Source organism: Centroberyx affinis, unplaced genomic scaffold (assembly GCF_046629955.1).
Source record: "Centroberyx affinis isolate AG114_WGS23_722 - 3 ecotype Tasmania unplaced genomic scaffold, CSIRO-AGI_Caff_v1 ptg002720l_1, whole genome shotgun sequence".
In the NCBI taxonomy this organism is placed as follows: domain Eukaryota; kingdom Metazoa; phylum Chordata; class Actinopteri; order Beryciformes; family Berycidae; genus Centroberyx; species Centroberyx affinis.
In genome coordinates, this window is record NW_027280889.1 from 174,730 (window position 1) to 196,244 (window position 21,515).

General features: G+C 42.9%; 1 protein-coding gene across 1 annotated transcript in view; it reads right to left on the reverse strand.

Moving 5' to 3' along the window:
* spega (striated muscle enriched protein kinase a) overlaps nt 1–21,515 on the reverse strand; it is a 52,474-nt gene that overhangs the window by 20,629 nt on the left and 10,330 nt on the right. Inside the window, exons 2-14 of the mRNA XM_071535490.1 lie at nt 14,530–14,634; nt 10,995–11,145; nt 8,756–9,715; nt 8,058–8,551; nt 6,689–6,835; nt 6,349–6,531; nt 3,614–3,777; nt 2,923–3,011; nt 2,576–2,751; nt 2,038–2,215; nt 1,611–1,684; nt 1,219–1,377; nt 791–980 (exon numbers count right to left, since the gene is read on the reverse strand). Coding sequence (XP_071391591.1) covers nt 791–980; nt 1,219–1,377; nt 1,611–1,684; nt 2,038–2,215; nt 2,576–2,751; nt 2,923–3,011; nt 3,614–3,777; nt 6,349–6,531; nt 6,689–6,835; nt 8,058–8,551; nt 8,756–9,715; nt 10,995–11,145; nt 14,530–14,634 — 3,070 coding nt within the window. The remainder of the gene's footprint in view (nt 1–790; nt 981–1,218; nt 1,378–1,610; nt 1,685–2,037; nt 2,216–2,575; nt 2,752–2,922; nt 3,012–3,613; nt 3,778–6,348; nt 6,532–6,688; nt 6,836–8,057; nt 8,552–8,755; nt 9,716–10,994; nt 11,146–14,529; nt 14,635–21,515) is intronic.

Consider the following 21,515-nt stretch of genomic DNA (forward strand, 5'->3'; position numbering starts at 1 on the left):
GGCAGCCTCTACCAGCCTCTACACTGCACACTACTCATTTTACATTGTGTGCTGCCGGGTTGGATTTTGCAGGAATTCTTCTATATTGATTTATGACACAAATGGAGATTGTTTTACAGCACAAAACAGGAAGAGGGCGCTGTTTTTCCAGCGCAAATGGACACCAGGGAGGAGGAGAGGGGACAAGTAGCAACATAAGGTACGTTTGAGATGTTTTTCGCCTCGTCTGGAAACTTGACGAGAGCAGCTGAGAGCAGTCAGTCGAGAAGCCGAACACTCACTGCTCAAACCAAACAAAGGCAGATACCACCTTCACATACACTGCTGCTGACGGAGGCGGGTGCAGTTGAAATCCCACTTCACAGACACACTTGTTGAGTTAAACAATTTAGACTGGGTAATGTAGAAGTATGATTCACTGATTGTCTCATTCACTGTCTCCCTGGGAGAGATCAAAGTTCTGATAAAAAACTGTGTTAACAGAAGAGTGCAATTGCTATTCCTAGGCTGGATTTTGTATTATGTATCTGTTGTCCCTGTTGTCTGTTTTTAACTTGCTCCATTTTTTTATTTTTGTAACCTTGTAATGGTGTGCTATCTTGGCCAGATCTCCCTCGAAAAATAGATTTTAAATAAATAAATAAAACTGATTATCATGCAAAGCTATACCCAACTTCATAAGCATGAACTTAAGTTGTGCAGATTTGCAACTGGCTAATAACTCACAGCTTTTGAAAAGAAGAGTCACAGTGGCTTACAGAGATTTTTTCCATGAATGAGAGTTTCTTACATGTGAGAAGAGATGGCAGCTCGGGGTTCTTGCATGTAGAGCTCGGCGGTGCACTCAGACTTTCCGTTAGTGTTGTGAGCGACGGCTGTGTAGAAGCCCTCCGTGTCGCTGCTGACGTGGGCGATGACCAGCGAGTGACGGCCGCCCTCCTGGAGGATGTGAACGTTATCGCTCTCCTCCACTGCTGTCTCTGGAGGTCGGTTAGGCAAAACAGAAACGGTTAAGAAACAATGCGTTGTCTCTGAAGCATTGATAGTTGGCAGTTACCTACAAAACCATACTATAGAATGATGCATTGAATATCAGGGAACAGTCTTGAAATAAACAAAGAAAGCCCACACTCTGTTTCTTCTTATTTTATTTTCCTTTGTTTTCTTTTTTCTTTTTTCTCTGCATTGAATATCAGACTTAATGCTGCAGATTCTTACCAAAATGCATCCAGGTGACTCGGGGGGCAGGCGACCCGCTGACCTTACAGTCAAACCGGGCGGTGCGGCCCTCGATCACCTCCAGGACGTCCAGTTTGCGGGTGAACAGTGGCTCCCTGGAGGGAGTGACCTTGAGGCTTGCGCAGGAGGTCAACTCCTCTGTAAAGAAAAAAGAAGGAGCCTTTAATGGATCAGGCAGTACAGAGTGAAATGAAAATTAGAATAATAGTTATTTAACTTCAGAAGTGACTCCATATGATTGGAAAAAGGCAGCAGATTTTCTTATGACTTCCATTTTCACAAATTTATCCTCAATCAAAACAACTGAATATAACTTTTGTCCCTGTTCCCCTTCTCTTAAACAAATGGGATAACAGTATCTGTCGCTTCACCTTTGGCACTGCTCAGCTTGCAAGTGTATGTCCCACTATCATCCTCATGTACTGAATTTAGCAGGAGACGGCACCTGTAAGATAAAACAGTAAAGTTCAATAATTCAATAATTTAACATTTTAATTCCAAAATGAGATTTCCATCATGTGAAAAAAATGATGCTCAGGAAATTAGGGAGAATGAGTTTGAAATACTGGCTGAGTTTGGTCCAGATTCTCATACACTAAAAACACAATTCCTTATATAACAATAAACTTTATTTATAGAGCATTTTTCTTGACACAAGTTACAAAGTGCTTTACAGGAATAAAGCAAATGACAATAAAAATAGAATGAGAATAAAAAGAACAACACAATTTAAAAGAACACAGCACAAAGAAGGCTGACAAAGGAAACACTAAGACATTTTACGGCCCTTGAACGCACCTCTTGCCATTAAAGTGAATCTTGCAGTTGAGCAACGCCGGCTGGATCAGCTTCCCATTGGACAACCAGTCCACATCGACGTCCAGAGGCCCGGTCATGTGACACTCAAACATGGCCGACTCGCCGGCCCTCACTGCCACATCCCCTACCTCTCTGGTGATGGACAGCGCTGTTTGTGCTGAACCTGCTGATGACAACATAAAACTAATAGCTAAGTCCATTTCATTTCATTTTTTCAATGAACTTCTTGAGGACTGACGTAGGAGGTGAGGCGTCATTCATTTATTCACTAGTTCACATTTGAAACCAGACCCATCCCAATCATTTCATTCTCAATTTTCACCAAAAACCAGACCATAATGTTCGTGAATCGAATCTTGATGTAAATGCACTCAAATTGTTTGACACTTGGCTGTGCTTCAAGGCAATAATTTAAAGTTTCTCTCTCAGAAAGGTCACAAAACCTTCATGTACCTTCATCATTCAGCAACAGCCGGCCATTTTCTATTTCAGACACGTTCAATTCTTCCTCACTCACCTCTGACCTCCAGCCTGCATTCACTCTGCTTGCTTCCGTGCTCGTTGATGATCCTGCAGACGTAAAGCCCTGCATCAGACCTCTGGGCCGGGCTGATTCTCATTTCACTGGTGCCGTCCTCCGTCTCGCGCACGGCAAATCGCCCGGCGGTCTTCACCGTGAGTCTGTCCTTCAACCTGGATCGATATAAAGTGGCTGTCACAACCGTTTACACTCAGGTGTCTACTAGAGGGCGGCGATGTGAGAGGGAAGCAGTTAGTGACTTCGGGCTGTGGGCTCTGACTTATGTAACGGCTTCAGATGCCTGTATGCTGTAAAAGAAAAAGCCTTCTTGAAAAGCATCTTACCAGTAAACCGTGGGTTTGGGCTGCCCTCTCACTTTCGCTGAGATGACGACCTCTTGGCCCTCGATCACCCCTTGGTCACATGGTGCCACCTGGTAAAGAATCACAGCATACACTACCAGTCAAAACACACATTTTTCTTCATTTTTACTATTTTACACATTTTAGAATAATAGTAAAGACATCAAAACTATGAAATAAGTGCAAATGGAATTATGCAGTTACCAAAAATATGTTAAACAAATTAAAACGATCTTATATTTTAGATTCTTTAAAGTTGCCGCCCTTTGCCTTGATACATAGGCATCAAATTCACTATTTATATTTGTCTAAAGAAAATGTCAAGCATTTAAGCATAAGCCTTTCTATCAAAATGGTTTTAAGAGAATGAAAAACATTGTACATTCAGTCAGGTGTGTCCAAACTTTTGACTGGTAGTGTACCAAAGTATTTATTCTCTTTCTTATGCATTTTAATTCTTTATTTATTCTCTCTTCTTATACACTTCATGATCTCTTTTTGTTTTTTTATCTTAACCTGTATTTTTATCTAATATCTTATATACCTTGTGTCAAGCACTTTGAATTGCCTGTTGTGCGAAATATAAATAAATTTGCTTTGCCTTGTCTAAAGACACTATCAACATTAGGATGTATTCCCTTTTGATTTACGGTACTCGGAAAGTGTCTCCTACCTGAAACGAGGGAGGCTCTTTGAAGTGGACAGTTTTACTCGGCACGGGCGAGTCCCCAAGCTCCATTGCCTCCTCCTGCGGGCTGAGGTACTCCTCGTCCGACTGGATGGGACTGCTGACTTCCCGGGACGAGGCTGGCGTCCCACACTGCGCATGGGTTGGCTCTGGAGCGATATTGGACGGAAATATAATTGAATTATAACTGTAGAGCAGCTACTTCTTATTCATTTTTACATGGAATCATGAAAATCTTTTTTTTTTTCCATAAGTAATTTCTGATTTGCACACTTCTTAATTTGGGATATTAAGTAAATCTCTAAGAAATATGGTTTAGCACGGCACCATGGCGGCTTGTTAAACCTTTGGATGGGAACAATCTGTTAGAGCTTTGATGTTTATGTACTTGTGTCTCTCTAGATGAATATCTTTGCCAAGATGAGCAGTTGGCAACAAAGAGCTGTGAGTTAGAGATGAGTGGGACACGTGCGCAGGCACATGCACCCACACACACACACACACACACACATACATACACACGCAGAGCTTAGGGACCTCTCTGAAGTGACCGTAACTGAACAGATAATGAATTAATCCCTAAATCCCTGACCCAATCATTCGCTTATTCCCATGGAGTTCCAGAGCAGACGCCGTGTCTGGAGTCCTAGCTGCCGCTCCTAAAGTCCAAATTAACTCACCGCTGGATAGAGAAATACAAAGCACCGCCACCCTGCCTCTCTCCCAGACTCTGTATCTGTCTCTCTTTTACTTTCTCTCGCTTTCTGTCTCGGCTTCTCTCTCTTTCTGTCTCGGCTTCTCTCTCTAAAAACCTCAAAAATCCCATATCTCTGGCAGAAGCAGATAACACTCTGACAATTGGCTGAAAACGAATAAAATCTATGAATGGAACAGAATTACTTTCCCTCATGTAAGAGAAGACAAAAGTAACACAATGAAAGCCATATTCAGATCATTTTCATGTGATCATGTTAAATGGAAAGATAACTGTGTATAAATACTGTTAAACTGACAACCATTTGCTGTAGGCTGCAGGTGAAATAAGTCATGGTGAAAAGCATAGATGATCAACAATAATACATTAGAAGTGGATAAACATCTACACGAATATATACATGTATAAGAGCTGAGTTATAGCACATAAAAGCTTAACTTCAAAGACTCCCACCCCTCAAAAAATGCTGAAACGTCATGCTGAGTTATTAGTTTTAAGTGATATTCTCTTGAAGTGTCGTTACGCTGGCTTTAAGGAACAAGAATAATACAGAATAACCTACCTAGATTCACATCTCTGAGCAGCGTCTGTGTACCAAGGGCTAACTCCCGGGAGTATTTACGTAAACCTGCCAACTCTTACACAACGGCTGCATGGACCTAGCCAGCTAATCTTCCCCTCCAATTGCATCCTCTATTCTCTCTTTTGCTTTTCCTATCACTGTCACTTCCAATTTCTCTTCCACTCCTGCTATCCATCCTGAAATACAGCAAGGCAACGTTGAATATAGTGCCATTTAATGAATGTTTTGGTGATCTTTCACACTATAAACCAAAAAGACCAAGCAGACTCAAAAGAGGATACTGAGAATATTGTTAAATGAACAAAAAGCTGGGAATTCTCTTACTTTTTTATGTTTTAGGCATGGATATTTTAATACAGTGTCAATCTACTTTACCATATTGAGGTTTGAAATTCCTTGCAGCCTTTAAATTATCCTTCTCCCACTATTTTGGCTTACAGTGCCAAACATCTACTCTGCTCCCAACCAGCTAAAATGACTCATAATCTCCCACCACATTCTGACAACTTCTGACTCCGAGCCCTGCAGTGTGAAATCTACTGAGATGAAAAAAAAACACACAAGCTCCATGATTGCAGCATTAATCTCACACTGGGACATAAAGCAGACTGCAATTACCAGAGAGAACAAGGGGGCGGCTAAAAATACTCCTCGCAAGTTGGACTCCACTGGCCTAATATGGCAAGGCTGGCCTAGTGCTGCTGGTGAGCTACGGGAGTGAGCGCTCACATTGTTGACAAAAGTGGGGAAGTGCAGGTTGCTTTCACATGAGCTGAATCAACACACTCTGAGCAGCACAAACGCTGCACACACACACACACACACACACACACTGCCATACAATATATAGACACACCGCAGGGACATCACACACACACAGTGTATAATAGAAATGTTTTCCACTAGGAATATCCATTTTGTTTACCCCTGATTTTGAATGCCATGCCTGCCTTTAAGACTCAGGGGACCTTTGTGTGATGGGGCAAGCCTGTGTTTTGAATCTGCACCAAGGGGAGCAGAGTGCCTTTAAGAATTAATGGGTTGCCATGGCAACTATCACTGCAAGGAGCCCCGGTCGGGATGCTGAGCTCCAGCAGGCCTTTGTAGTCATTAAGACAGAATGTCAGGCGGAGGAGGGCTGGCAGTGGATTAAAGCAAGTTTGTGTGTGTGTGTGTGTTTGTGAGTGTGTGTTTGTGTGTGTGTGTGTGCGTGAGTCAACACATTAGTGTATTTCAAGGAGAGCATAATGCTCATGTGGCTCATTTTCGCCTTGACACCTCCATCTTAATTTAATGTTAAGTGTTCCGTGCAGTTTCCTTGTACATGTGTTGCTGTTCCGCTCTTCTGTGAGGGCAAATCCCCGTGTGCGATGTATCTGTTCGACAGCATGTGGGCTATCTGCCTCTCTGACCTCGTCTCACCTGATTGGATAAAGAGCGTGGCGCCGCAGGACGCTCTGCCCGCCGGGCTGACAGCCGTGACGCAGTACGTCCCCGCGTTGTTCGGCCTCATCTGCTTTATCACCAGACTGTGCCTCTCCCCCTCAGCCTTAACCACATGGAACGCATCGCTCCTTATCTCCACTTTACTCTTCCTCCATGTCACTGATAACAGGTGAGAGCGATGGGCACAGGAAAACACGTAAGCGTTCACAAGGGAATACACAGACTCCCTACAATAAAATCTCTCACAGAAAAACACCACATTCCCCCCTGACCAAGAAAGTATAATGATGTTAAAGGCCCATATCCTCAGCAGTACCTGTAGGGGGCGGGCTGCCGGTGATGATGCATTTCAGAGTGACCTCGGAGCCACGCTGTGCTGTGGTGTCCACCAGCGGCCTCTCAAACCGCGGGCCCTCAGCTGGCTCCTCATCAGCAGACATGTAGGAGTCATCAGACGAACCTCCTGGAAATGGCAAGTTTATATTTAACTGCCGATACTCTGTTTCCTGGTTTCGGAAACGGGTCAGGCTCTAAAATGAGTCATGGGCTGGTTTCTGTTTTGGGTCTTTTTTCTATCAATTACACTTGTATGCAGATTGTATCCGGTTGCGATTTATCTACATTACATTTAAATTAGTTCAAAAATGCTTCTTCAGCAGCTGGACAGAAATCCAATTGCCCAACCCCCTAAGCTTTCCCTCGCAATATGCAAATTGCTCTTCCTGTCTGTCCACATTGACAGTAAACATCTGGTTTCATTTGTACTCCAGCCGGGAGTCTTATCCATATTCAACCGATGGAAGAGGTTTTCGCCTGTAGCCTGACTGTGTTTGCTTGTACAAAGATGTGACTTGAGAAACCATTTATACTTGGCCAACTTGCAGCCACTATAGCTACATTCACACTATAAGTATAAAGTGACACAAATCTTTTTTTTTTTTTTTACGTATGGTGACGTAAAGGTGTATGCAAGGTGTAAACAGAAAAAAGTCACACGAAATCAGATTTTTTCAAATCTTATTTGTTCCACATTCATATGTGGAACATATCCGTCTCAGCCCGCATATGACCTGTGTCTAAACGCCAATATTGGATGTTTTTTCCAATGCTACTACAACGTAACGTGAACAAGTCAACAACGAAGTAGACATCACTTTCGACCGTATCCCGGTCAGTGACATTGGCTAGCCATCAGTCCACTACCTTCGGTAAATATGGAAGAAAATACCCACTGGAGCCAAGAAGAAGTGAAATGTCTAATCACTTATCCACTTAAAAATGTGGATAAGTGCAGTCAGATTGCTATACGATCACTCAAGACACATTTTAATGCCAGGTGTAAATGGGGTCAGTGAGTCTGGGTCCCACGGTTCTTTGTTCAGTTTGAGACCCTCACATATAGAATTTGTTAGTAAGCGTTTTTGTTTGATCGTAGTCCACTATGGTCAGTCTCTTTCTATTATTGCTTTTTCTTCTAGTTCTTGTAAAACGCTTTGAAACTGAAGGTTTTTTAGTTATTAGGATTTTTAGGTTTTAGGTTTTTTTAGTTATTTAGGTGAGTATAAGCTAATAGAGCCAAATTATTACTTTGCATTCTTTGAGAATGAGCTGTCATGGGTTTGGTTTAGTAAGGATCTCTAAACAATTGCTTATCAATAAACTTAATCATCTTATCTATCCCCTACCTTCCTCTGGAGACGTAGGCCGACCGGAACGCCCTTTCTTGCTTTTGCGACCCCCCCTCTCCTTCCTGCCGGTCTTGCTTCTGCGCCCCTCATCGCTCCGGCCTCCAAAACATTCTGCCTCCATGGGTTCATCCTCCACCAGGATAGTGGGGATGGTCACTTTCAAGGCTGGAGAAGTCCGCCCCGCCTCCGCCTTCCTCCTTTTCAGAAGAGGGCTGATGGACGGGGTGGGTGAAGGAGTGAGCCGGGGGGGCTTGGACGGGTACTGGGACCCCGGCTCCCTGACGGTGACTGTGGAGACTCTCTTCCCAGACGGGCTGGGTGTTCTGTAGTCTGTCGTGTTGTCTATCTTGGTGCCCCTCTTTGAATCCTTCTCATGTTGAGGTTGCCCCAGGTCTCTGGAGGGGGATGAAGGTTTTGAGGATGTGACAACAAGTGCGTCCTTGTCAGCCGCAAGGGAGGGCTTTGCCGCTGGAGCGCTCTGGAGGGTTTCCCTGTGTGCAAATACAAAAAAATTGTTACATAATACTGACAAGTATGGAATAGAAATTGGATTTGAACTGGTATTATGTTAAAATATTCATTTTTGCATATTGTGTTGACACAATACTAATCTTACAAATAAAATACACACAAACAAACACGCATCTAATTTTTACAAACACACACATTCATCGCTAAAGACAATCTCCTCCAACCTGGTTGGGCTTTTCCTTGTGACTGTTGGCAATGGTTGCCCTGGTAACTGGTGAACCGGTGCTGTCTCCATGGTAACAGAGATTTTCCCCATGCACTGTGGTGATAAGCTATCCACTGGTTTCTCCTGTGTCTCTGGCTGTGTCATCTTCTCCTTCTGGGGCTCGTTTCTTTGATCCCCCAGACCTTCGCCTTGGGACTGTGGAGAAATTTGCAGCACACTATCACCTTCTCTCCTCCCCTCCTTTCTTTCCTCCAGGGCCTCTAGCTTTTTAACCACTTGCGGAGGAATGGGCTCTAGCTTGCCCAGGTTCAGCCTCTCTTTCTGCGGCAGCTGCTCGGTGGAATACGCCTTCTTCAAGGTGGGTTTCCCCACCAGCTTCTTGATCCTCTGAAGCTCTTCGGTGAACTTGCTCTGGAAGCTCTGGACCCTCTGAGCGTAGCTGGTCTTGTCCTCTAAGGAAGAGGCCCGCTGTTTGAACACCGCTCGCCTCTGAGCGGCGTCCTGGAGCATTCGTCCCTCCTCCTTGCTGGGGCCCGCCATCTTCCGACCGCTGTCATCTGAATCACAGGAAGCTGCCCGTCCAACTCCGGCCAAAGAGCGGCCCGAAGCAGACCCCCCTCCTCCTGGCAATTCCACGCTCCCCCTTCGCTCCTCAAAAGCCCGGACCTTGTCAAAAATCTTGGGTCCCGCGCGAGCCAGTTTGGGTGTCATTACACCACTGGTAACACTTGTGCTAGATGCCTGGTCTATCTTAGGGGATTGGGTATGGATGTCTGAAGGTTTGGTTTTGGCCACTGCGCCTCCCATGCATTGGTCTTGAGTTGGTGTACTGATACTGTTTTTGTGTGAACTGGGAGATGGCTGGTCGGACAAGGAAGAAACAGGAACAGTTTGTTGGGGAGGAGAAGATGGGGGCGCATGGGAGGAAAGCCCATGTGATTCATCAGCAGTTTGAATCCTAGAGGAGTGGGGATCGAGGGGAAATGGAGCATTAGGTGTGAAGTATAGAGCGCTAGTGCAGTTGCCGGAGGCTTCGGAGCAATAAAGACGCAGATGAATGTCCACTTGTGTGTCTTTCACTTTTTCTTGTGTCTGTGTGTTTTCATATTCACCAGTGAGTGTTTGTTTTGAGCGTCTGTGTTTCATCTGTGTTCTTTGTATCTCACTTTTTCAGAGAGGAACACATCAGACAATGTAAAATGAAATGGCTGACAAAAAATAGAAATAAATGAATGTTGCCCACATGTAAGATTTCTTACAAGGATTTAATGTCACTGTGGTGAAGTGGAGGTAACTCTGAGTCAGTAATAATATTAATTATCAATTGTAGGCATGTTGTGGTGACAAAAGGAAAGGAAATGCATTTTAAAGCAATTACATTTCTCATTATCTAACATGAATTCTTACAAAATACCAGAAAAAGGACCCCTGGTTCAACTCCAAATACAAAAACTCATGCCTAAAAAGAACCTGTGAAATACATAATTACTCTATTAATTCAAAAGAACTGTGAGACAATTCATGCTAATATTAGCTTGGATCAAAGCCAGAAACCCATGCATGCCACAGCAAACCTCTGAAGATATGGTGTTAATCCAAAAGTGAGGGGTTGCTCTAGAAAACATGCAGTGGGTAAAAAGTGTAATCACAGTTTTCAGAAGTGCTGAATATTACATATTAGCAGTTTGTACCACAGATTGTCCTCTATAATGGCTATAGGAAATAATAAGTCAGGTAAGAATGAGATTCAAATCACATTCAGTGCAATAAAAAACAAGGACATGGAGTCAAAGGAAAGTGTCACGTCAAAATCAAAATGGACAGTAACAATATACAAACACTGTATGAAAAAGCTTGAGTGTATGAAATAAGAGAGTAAAAATAGTAAACATATCAAAATTGGTATGGAGTACAATTTTTGCGAGTTGGGTCTATGGAGGATGTAATGTCTTATGCCTTTGTGTCAGTTTTCTTTGCAAATTGGGTTTTGTGGCCAGTCTTTTTGTTTTTCAGTGGAATCCTCAAAATAAAAAGCCATCTGCTATAACGGCATAGAAAATGTTCTCCCTCGGTAGAGGCTGAACATGCTCCCATAGTAGTCGCTGCCTACAGATACACTTTCCTCTGACCCCTGTACGGGCCGGGCCAGGTTAGCGTGAGACGCCCGGATCAGCGGTTCCACACCCAGATGACGGACAGGGGGGCCCCCCTCGGCGGGACCCCCACTGAGGGCTTGCCTGGCGGGGTTTGAGGGGTCCAGGTGGGACCCTGGAGGACGCGAGCCCAGAGCCCTTAGCTCTCGCTCCACCACCGGGTCGTAGCCACCGGGGAGGGTGGCCCTCCGGTCTGAGCCATCTGGGTTAAAGTCCATCAACCTCCCTCCTTCACCTGGAGGGAGAGAGTGACAGAGAGAGAGAGAGAGAGAGAGAGAGAGAGAGAGAGAGAGAGAATATGAGAATTAATGTGAATATCTCTGCGTTTTATATTACATAATCAGTTTGATATGCATTTGTTTACAGTTTGTTATAATCATTTTGTTTGTTTATGATTATTGGTTTTTGTCTCCATTGTTTATTTGAGCTTTGGCAACATAAGTGTTACTTGTCATGCCAATAAAAGAGAGAGAGAGAGAGAGAGAGAGAGAGAGAGAGAGAGAGAGAGTGAGACAGAGAGAGAGACAGACAGAAAGACAGAGAAACAGAGGGAGAGAGATAGAGAGACAGAGAGAGACAAAGAGGGCAAGAGAGAGCGAGACAGACAGACAGACAGAGAGAGCGAGAGAGAGACAGAGGGAGAGAGATAGAGAAAGACAAAGAGCAAGAGAGAGCAAGATGGACAGAGAGAGCGAGACAGAGAGAGAGATAGAGACAGACACAGTGAGAAAGAGACTTGATTATTATTGGTTATGATATTCTTGCAAATTCCGCGACGACACAAATTCCTTTGCCCTGCCGATAAAAGCTTATGTGAATTTGAATTTGAGAGAGAGACAGACAGACAGAAAAAGAAACAGAGCGAGACAGAGCCCGGCAGAAAGATGAAAGAAGAGAGAGAAAGATAAAGCTTATTAACTTCAACAGGCCCAGCAGACAGAGATAATTGAGGGGAATGTTTCAATATAGTTAGTATGGAAAGTGAGGGTAATTACAGAAATCCAAGCTGGAGGGAGAGGATACGGATGTACAAAGAGTAGAGGAACATGGAGGAAGTATAGACGTAATCGAAAAATAAAAAACCCAACCTGCTGAGATGAATAAAGAGTAGATTGATTGCTTGAAAGCAGGAAATGAGGGGAAAAGGCATATGGGTATCTTTGTGCACTGAGAGAGATCCTCCCCCCATCGCAAATCAAGTAATGATTGACATTTTAGTGATGAGCAACGCAGACAGGAATGCTTTGGCAGCGAAAAGGGAGAGCAGTCAGCATCTTCTGTTAACGATGTAAGCCTTGAAACGGGGACGGAGGCGAGGATATAAGACGACAAACTCCTACTGCAATCACAAATGGTACTGACTCAGCGCCGTGGTCAGAAACCAAACCATATCAGGTAAAAAAAACAAAAAAAAAAAACAACAACAAAATGAGGAATCTTCTCTAGGGGCCACTGAGGAAAATATTCCACCCTTCAAGACCTTGACATATTGAGCTTTAAACTTCTCTTTCTATTTCTCAGCGCGGCTCCATTTGGCAGCTGCTTTTATTTCTACTTGAGGGCATATGGCAGAAGAGGCAGATGTGGCGGGGGAAACTGGCTTTTAGCGATGGTGTTTTTGAAGCTAATGGAGAGGAGGGTGTTCACAAGCACGCTCGTTTCAAACAGCATGTCTGCAACAATGTCCACTGGAGTTAATCAAGATTTAAAGTCCTTCTGGAGCGAGGCGTCTGCCAAACACGGACCATCAGGGGAGAGAAAGCATGTTGTTTGTGTTTAACCAGGCGTTCTAGTTTTTGTATGCAGGTGAGGCGACCAGCGAGTCTGTGAAGAGAACAAATGATGAATAGCTGTATCACCTCATCCCTCCCTCATTTGATATTCTCTTTCTATTTTTTTTCCCCGCTTGTCTCCAGGGGGAAATGATGATGGCACAGTCGGCCTGCCAACACGAAACTTTAGAAAGTGCAAACGCTTTCCGTACGAGCGAGGGAAGAATAAGAAATTGATTTGTGCTAGAAGAGGAGGGCGTCAATATTTGGGATCTATATTCAGACTTCCCGTTGGCCTGGTTAGTGATGGTTGGTAAGGCCACGCAAGTTTGGTTTCACCAACGCACAGATACCATTTCAGCAGATCATTAGATGCCCCTTTTCAAATCCTTTTCATTCATACACTGCTGACATGAAAGTGCTCATTAAGTTGTCATTGGTCAATGCCTACCACTTATTGAGGCCTCAAGGAAAAAGAAATCCTTATTTACATTTACATTTTAGACATTTAAATTCAATCATCAATTCATCAAGAGTGACTTACAGCGAGTGGACCAAGCTTAAATTTTTGTCCTCCTTCTTGTCAGAATTGTGAGGATTTTAAATTGCAGTCTTAACAATAAATCAAAAATATACAATATAGAAAATGTGCTATTAACATATGCTGTAATAAGTGGTGACAGTTTTGAGTGTTTAGAATGTAGACTCCATCCAGTTTACTCGATAAGGCCTCAAGGACACAAATTCCAGGAAACCCATGAACAATAAGCTATTGAATTTAGCTCTAGCCTTACTGATCAACATAATAGAGCTCTAAGTTAACTCTATATCTATTTATATCCTAATCTAACCTAATTAAAGAGCATAGTGCAAATGCTCAATATTGCAACATAAATGGTGCTATTAACGGCAGCCTAAATTCTCAGTAAGAAACCCCTTCTGTTTCCTAGGCTGTGTGCTCCCAGCGGAGCCACACAGCCAGATTCAGGCCTGAGACAGGTTGCCCATGGAAACTGGGTCAGTGTGTCACACTGTTGCATCACACCGTGAGGGATTAATGCATTCTGCCATATCATATTTCATCCAACTCACATCTTGGGCCACGCTGATAAAAAACCATCCATTAAATCTATCAATCCGCGTTCAATCGTAATTTTGCAGCAGTGTGTTTTTGGCAACGCCGCTTGGTGCTGCAGTAAATCATGTGGAGTCATAGCCGAGGCTTAAAGGGCTACTGAATACTAGAATGCAGCATTTCGGTCTTCAGGGTCATGTATTTTTTTCTGTGTTCAGTATGATCTTTTTCAAGTATTACTCATTTGCAGCTATCAATAAATGGAGCCAGAAAAAAAGCTGAATTGCCAGTGGTCAATAGACACTCCAAACAAAACCGAAGGTTGATACATAGAGTACAGTTAATGAAAATATAGCACACAAAGTGAAACAACCATTTACACTACCAGTCAAAGGTTTGGACACACCTGACTGAAGGTACTATGTTTTTCATTATCTAAAAGCCATTTTGATCTAAAGGCTTATGCTTAAATGCTTGAAATTTGTTTCTTCGACAAATATAAATGGTGAAGTTGATGCCTATGTATGAATTTCTTTCCAAAGCCTTTGCCTTTCCATCAAGGCAAAGGGCGGCTACTTTAAAGAATCTAAAATATAAGATAGTTTTGATTTTTTTGGTCACTGCATAATTCCATTTGTGTTATTTCATAATTTCGATGTCTTTACTAGTATTCTAAAATGTGGAAAATAGTAAAAATAAAGAAAAATGTGGTGTGTCCAGACTTGACCAGTAGTATAAATCACAGACCATGCCTAGAATTTGGATGAAATACCTGCAGGCCCTCTCCGGCCAGCCTTGTCTTGGTGCCTCCCAGCCCCTTCCTTGGTTTCCATCGGTACTTGAGGTTCTGTGGCCTCATCCTCTGTGGTCTCAGAGTCTGAAGCGAGGAAGAGCAAGCACAGGAGAGAAGGGTGAGACGGAGGAGAAGGACGGTAATTCAGAAAGCAAAAGAGGTGTGGGGGTGGGGGGTTTCGGGACAAGGATGAGAAGAGGAGGCAGAAAACGACAACTGAGTCATACTGAAAATGACATTTCACATTTACTTAGAGGTAGAGAAGTTGACGGGTCCTTGAAAAGGGCCTTGGAGAGTCCCCCGGAGTGAAATAAATGGGTTGAAGCTCAACCGTGACGCAAAGCCAGCCAGCTGTGGCTTATAAAAATACATGGCCTGGTAGGGGGGGTGGGGGGTGTAGGGGGGGGGGGGGGCATGGGTATCTATAGATGCTCTTCCCTCCGGTCTATGTCAGTTTGACTTTGGTGACAGCAGAGAAGGGTGAGCTGACCAATTTGAAGTCTGTTTTGGTAAAATTATTCATGCCAACAATGACAAGACTCTTGGCATGAATCCTTTCAGGCTGGTAAGGTTCATCTAGTCCTTCTGGATGAGTTCGCTACCTACTACTGGCTGCTCTCCTTCTTTATTTTTCCTCTTTCTGAAAACATTAATCCTATCCATTTTAAGCTATTAGTCCTACCCATCTAAAAATGCCATCCATTTGTTTCTCCTTCTAAAACCATCAGTTACACCCATTTGAAACCTCTCAACCAAAACATACACCATATTTGAAATACAAGGAATTTTTAACACAGACCCTAATATTCAAAGATTTCACATTACACAAGTTATGGTTATGTTCTTTCTAAAAGATTGAGATTTTCACACGATTTCTCCAAAATTATGGCCAAAATGAGTTATTTCATACTGAATTTAATTTCCTTTACTTTCACTGTAAATGGAAGTAAGTGGAAGAGAGGTGATTATCGGATAACCTTTTCACAGGATCAGTGGGAGTGTAACAAAGGAAAGTGACATTTCTGTGTAGCGGTGTAGAAAATGTCGGCCATTTAGAAGATGACAGTGTGTGAAAAATGAGAGATGGTGTTCGAGGAAACTGAAACACAACCACAAAAATGTAATCTGTCTACAAAAAGGACAGAGACAATATTAATTTCGCCCCAGTCTTGAGTTTATAAGATATATTCAAGAATGGGGTGAAGTGATAAATGTGCGGGTATGGTATTGCCAAATCAATCACTAAACACCCATTATTTGCTGGGTTTTGATTAAATTAATTCCTTGTGGAAGCGAGACTCCTTCAATATTAAAGACAAGAAAATGGAATGAGTGGAAATGGAATAAGGGAAACAGGCACATAGGACACAGACAAAATGAGCAGCCTCAGTCTGAGCTACAGTTAAGATCACAATCCATCACCAGGCTGAACAGATGAACGGAGGGAAAGAAGAATGGAAAGACAGACAAGAGGATGAAGCAAGACAAGACAGGCAGGTTTACCATAGCTTTGCTTTCGGCAGGAGCGGAAAACTTCGCTTCCATAGTGGCAGCAAGAGAGGGCAGACGGGAGAGCACCGTTACTATGGAAACCAGCATCTCTCTCACCCACACGACCAATCCTCTTCGTACCCATTAGAGTCTAAAATCACCAGCCAAACTGCCGGGTGGCTGACAGATATGTTTACTGGTTAGAGAACTCATGAAGGAGGAGAACGACAACCACAAAATAGGTTGCGCGTCATTGCGCCTCACATCAAGTCAGCTTCTCTTTAGATAATTGGAGAAGAAAGTCTGCCTAATGACAAGAAAGCCAGTGTCACATGAACAATCACCATCAACTCATTGCTTGCAGTATGTGTGTGTGTGTGTTTCTGGGTGTGGGCATGTATGTAGATCCACCCGTCTGTATCAAATGGAGCTAAATAGCTTGCACACCAGGCAAGGGAAATCGACTCGCAATGTAATTATGAGAGGCTATATTTCAAAATGTCTAGCTACAATATACAGTATATGGTGAATTATGTTTGTGATTCTTAGAAAATGTGATTTGGAGTCTTATGTAAGCCTCTGGTTTGGCAAAGATAATAAATAATACAAATATTGCCAAAAGCTACATTATACCATAAACTGGAGAGGCCAGAAATTATTCACTCCAAGATGTTATGCAGAGATGCTACAGTATGATTACAAAAGAATTGCTTTGTGGGGGTGGATGTACAATAAAAAGGCCCACTCTCTCTGTGAGCAATCAAGCATTAAAAATGTATGAAATACACTAAAGCAATATAGATGTTCTACAACAGCGACTTTAATATATAAAAAAAACTATTAGAGGGATAAATCAATGTGTAGTACATGCTGCTGAAGGCCAAGACGCAAACTGAAACGAAGAAAAATGATGCAAATACAAACTTTACAATGACAAAGCACATTTCCAGGTTACAGTAATATTGATTTTTGACAGAACAGAGTAGAATAGAGTAGAACAGAATTGAATAGGATACAATAGAACAGGTGTGGAAAGCTCATCCTGACAACACACCATGGGTAAATCTGCCAAATGTCCGTGTGGAATGCCCAGTTCTCTGAAACAAGATACAGAGTGAAATGCATTATTCAAAAGAGAACGCAGCCAGAGATGCAGCTTTACACAATACTAAAACATGGGAAAGCAGATTACAATGGTCCCTTTAATCCAGAAGCACTGCTGTTCTCACACCCCTAACAGTAGGAGAAGTTGTGAATAGTGGCATTATCTCTGACTTTCAATATGCTTCTTCTGTATCAGAATTTGTCTCTACTTAGGCATCACTTATGGATATGTACTAAAGTGTTGCTCATAAGATATTTTAAGGTCTCATAAGAATATTTTGAGTGCATCACAATCATTGTAATCGTAATGATCATAGTGCAACATGATATAATGTCATAGTACACACATATGCAATCCTCTAGGGTTGAATACTCTTTGGGGCAATAGTATGGCAAGCAACATAACGCATGATAATGGAGGTATATTTCAATTTATAATATAAGAACAGTGCATATATGTGTAAAAAATGATTATAACGTACTTATGAGGCCTCACAATGTGCTTCAAGTAAAGTGTTTCTGAAACTATATGTCATTTTCTAATCAAAAACACTCACTTTCTATATTTCTTACTATATATATTCTATATTTTCTATCAAATCTCGGTCCACTGATGAAGCAGTTGGTAAATCTGCTTCTGGAAGGTCTGTCAATCAGCACCAAGGAGAGCTCCACAAAATGAGTCATTGCATTGCAGTGGATGGAGAGAAAACAAAAGTAGCAAAAGTGCAAAGTGAAATGACTCATTTCATAGATTTCCCCCCACGTTTAGAGCGTCCTTCCCATTGGTTCATATTTTTGCCAGGCAATTTGATTAACTGTTGCCTGGTGGTTATTGTTGTGTGGCAGAATCCACTAGAAGCTTCCATCGCTGTCCTGATCCCTATTGTTATGGCCTCCAGGCAATCATATCAGCAAACGGCAGCCACAAACAGCATCTTTTTCAAAAGCAAGGGTTTGGCACACATTTCAGAAATATTCAATGGGCATAATCCAAATCCTATCAGGATTATTTGAATCCAGTAATTCTAAAAATTCTGTTGCTGGAAGCATAAGAACGTGTCCCAGGTGTTTGATATTGATGCAGAATTCACAGAAACCAAAGCGGTCATCATAAATAAGCTTTGCCATATGGGTTTCTCACAACTTAGCCCTTTGCGACTGGATGCCCTGGTTCTCCTGTCTCAAAAAAGTGTAGCCTACTGACACACTTTTCAACCGCTCTGAATCTGTGAAACCTGTTATATGAATTACTTATTATATAACAAACGGTCACGACTGCCAAGGCGACATGCATATTTTAGAGCAAAGAGAATGCACACTAGTTCAGAGGGCATATAAAGGAAATTTAGACTGTTTGTTTGGCGATGCGAATGTGACCCGTAGAGAATTCGAACTGTGCGCCTATTCAGTGTTTCACTGTAAAGCTTTGCTCCTCTGCGAGTGATGATTTCCAACGCTTGTCCCTAAACACCTTTGCACCCCAGGGGAAAAACACATGGCAGAGTTCTCCTAGGTTGACTTTCTCTGTTACGATGTCCTGATCTGTCCTCTTTTTGTCATTGGGTGTTAGAGAGCAGGGGGGAGAACAGCGAGCGCCATCTGTCCATACTTTTGCTCTTTTAGCATTTACTCTACTGAGCTGAATGCACAAGCATACTTAGCTTAGTTTGAAAGAAATTTTGATTACAAAATAGGTTCAGCGTGAAACACTGGTCCAGGGCTTTAATCAACATTTTTCTGAGAAAACAGTCCTAAAATGGTTGTTATGACCATCATTATCATTTACAAATCAATACATTTGCATCTCATTATCAAGCCAAAGGGTGTGGCAAGGCATCCCAATATGTAAAAACCTACTATAAAAGCAAACAATCTCCCGTGGAGATTGTTTGCTTACTCATATAGCTTAAAAATTGCATCATTATATATACGTTTTTGTTCAAAAAGGAGTAAACTCACCTGAAATCTCTTCTTGGACCAGATTTTCTTCATCTCTGTAAAGTAGTGCTTCCTCTCAAGCGTGCGAGATTTACCTGTGGCACGAGCTCACAAAAACATTCCTACAACCCTAAAAAGCCCAGGGTGTGGCATCAAAATATCTGATTCAAAATGGGATTCGGCTGTCTTTTGTGCGTGGGTGTATTTATTCTCCAGTCTGGCAGCAAGACAGGGAGAAAGAGAGAGAGAGAGGGAGAGAGAGAGAGAGAGAGAGAGACAGAGAGAGAGAGAGAGAAAGAGGATGCAAATAAGCCAGAGCCAGGTGTCTTTGTGTCTGAGTGTGTATCCGCTGATGTGAACAGTGTCCCTCGCTGACGTAGACGCTGCCTAGAGAGAGGCAATTCTCAGCTGGTTCAACCCCCCTTCTGCCTCAGCCGAGAGCCGACTCAGAGCGAGAGAAGTCGGGAAGGGGAGGGGGGGAGCAGTGATGAGTGTGTGGAGAAGAGGAGGAGGAGGAGGAAGAAAAAAACAACTGGCTCCAGCAGAGTATTTTGTCTCTTTTTCCAAGCAGCAGGAGTGAGTGAGAGATGAGAGTTGTTCAGCGATAGAGAGCGGGAGCGAGAGGGGGAAGGAAGCAAAGAGACAAAGAGAGGAGAGACAGGGAGCAGAGAGAGAGAGAGAAAGAGAGGGGGAGTAGGCATAGATCAGGATGGAGAGGGGAGAGGAAGAGATGGCTAGACTTGACAGCGGGATTAGAGAAAGGAGGGGGAGAGAGAGAGAGAGAGAGGAGGAAAGGAAGCAAAGAAACAAAGAGAAGGAGAGCAAAGAGAGAGAATGGGAGAGGCACAGATCAGGATGGAGAGGGAGAGATGGCTAGACTTGAGAGAGGATGGGGGGATGAGGAAGAGCGGGAGAAAGTGAGTGAAATATTTCTCCATTCTGTTTACCTGAGAAACCACGCATGTGCCCACCCTCCCGCCTGACCGCACCCTCCTAAAAACAAACAAAAAGAAACCCTAAATCCAAGCGCTCCCTCTTCTTCTCACTCTATCCTCTCCACCTTTTTCTTTGTTTCTCTCTCTAAGGACAGTCAGGTCAGCAGAACAGCTCGCTCACCCATAGGCCATCAATTATACATCCATATTCCATGTCTCCCAGGATCACCCACTGTATAGGGTCAAGGTTATCGCAGCCTTAAGTAGCCATGGGCTATTTGCACTGGTAGGTAAAATGCAGCTCCCCCCTCGGACTACAAATTCATCTATAACCTATCATCATGTAACAACATATAGGTGGACAAATAAACGTGACTTTTGCACAATTTTGTCTAAAAACACAAAAGAACCTAGCAAAAAAGCCTCATCTTTGACATGAATTCATACATTTTGCGTTGGATACAAAGTGTGGCACATTTCATTTAATCACAACTGGAAGAAAGGTTTGCCTGATGAAGGTAAAATGATCCACTATTGACTTACTTTCATATCACTAAAATATCTAGTGTGAATATTTATATCTATATAGTTCAGACAAAGGGAATCTTTCTAAATGCTGATTGCCCTCCTCAAGGATGTCTTATTTGTCGAGAGCAAGGGAAGCGTGACGAGAATGTGCGACTACTTGCTACCCTCTCTCTCTCTCTCGCGCGCACACACACATGGACACATCTGTGTTCCCCACACCTCATCCATCACATGAATCTAAAAATAATTACAGCCAGACCCAGATCCAAGTCAAGAGCTAACCATCCAGAATCCTCTTTAACATTTCAGCACAGCTCTTTTTTTTTACTTGACTGCTGCCTGGCTTTGCTGAACAATGTGCTTTTTAACGGTGTTGAGTGAGGCATGTTACTGTTTATGGCCTTGGAAACACAGAATCAATATGCAAGACTTATTACTGCCATGAATCAGTGAAAGCCAGATTCCCAGTTAATGTGGATCGTGAATCTGATCATTAGCTTCTTTATCCCCATTTAACTGTGACAGTGATGATGTGTTTGTTACCCTTTTACAGCATAAATTCAAGTCAATAATCCCTTTTTCACCAAAGACATCCCTAACTGCGGTGGCTTGCTGTGCATGGATATTCGCAATTGTTATTTTAGCAAACCTCCCTCTCTTCACCCTCCCCCGCCTCGCTCCCCTCCTCCATCTATCACCAGTGAGAGGCATTCGGTCCAACAGAGAGTGCAGTAATCAATACCAATGCTTTATGCGTGATACGGGATACACCCCCCAAGTAACAGTTCAAACACCCAGGATCAATAAGCCCATCATAACACAAGCTTCCACGACCATTGTCCAATGAGAAGTCAGATGAGGTGGTGGAGCTTTCATTTCATGGTGCTTGGAAATGTCCCTCGTGAGATTGGGCTTTTATACCCACTGAAAGCCCCAGCTATTCAGCTTCAGCCAATCTGTAGGTGG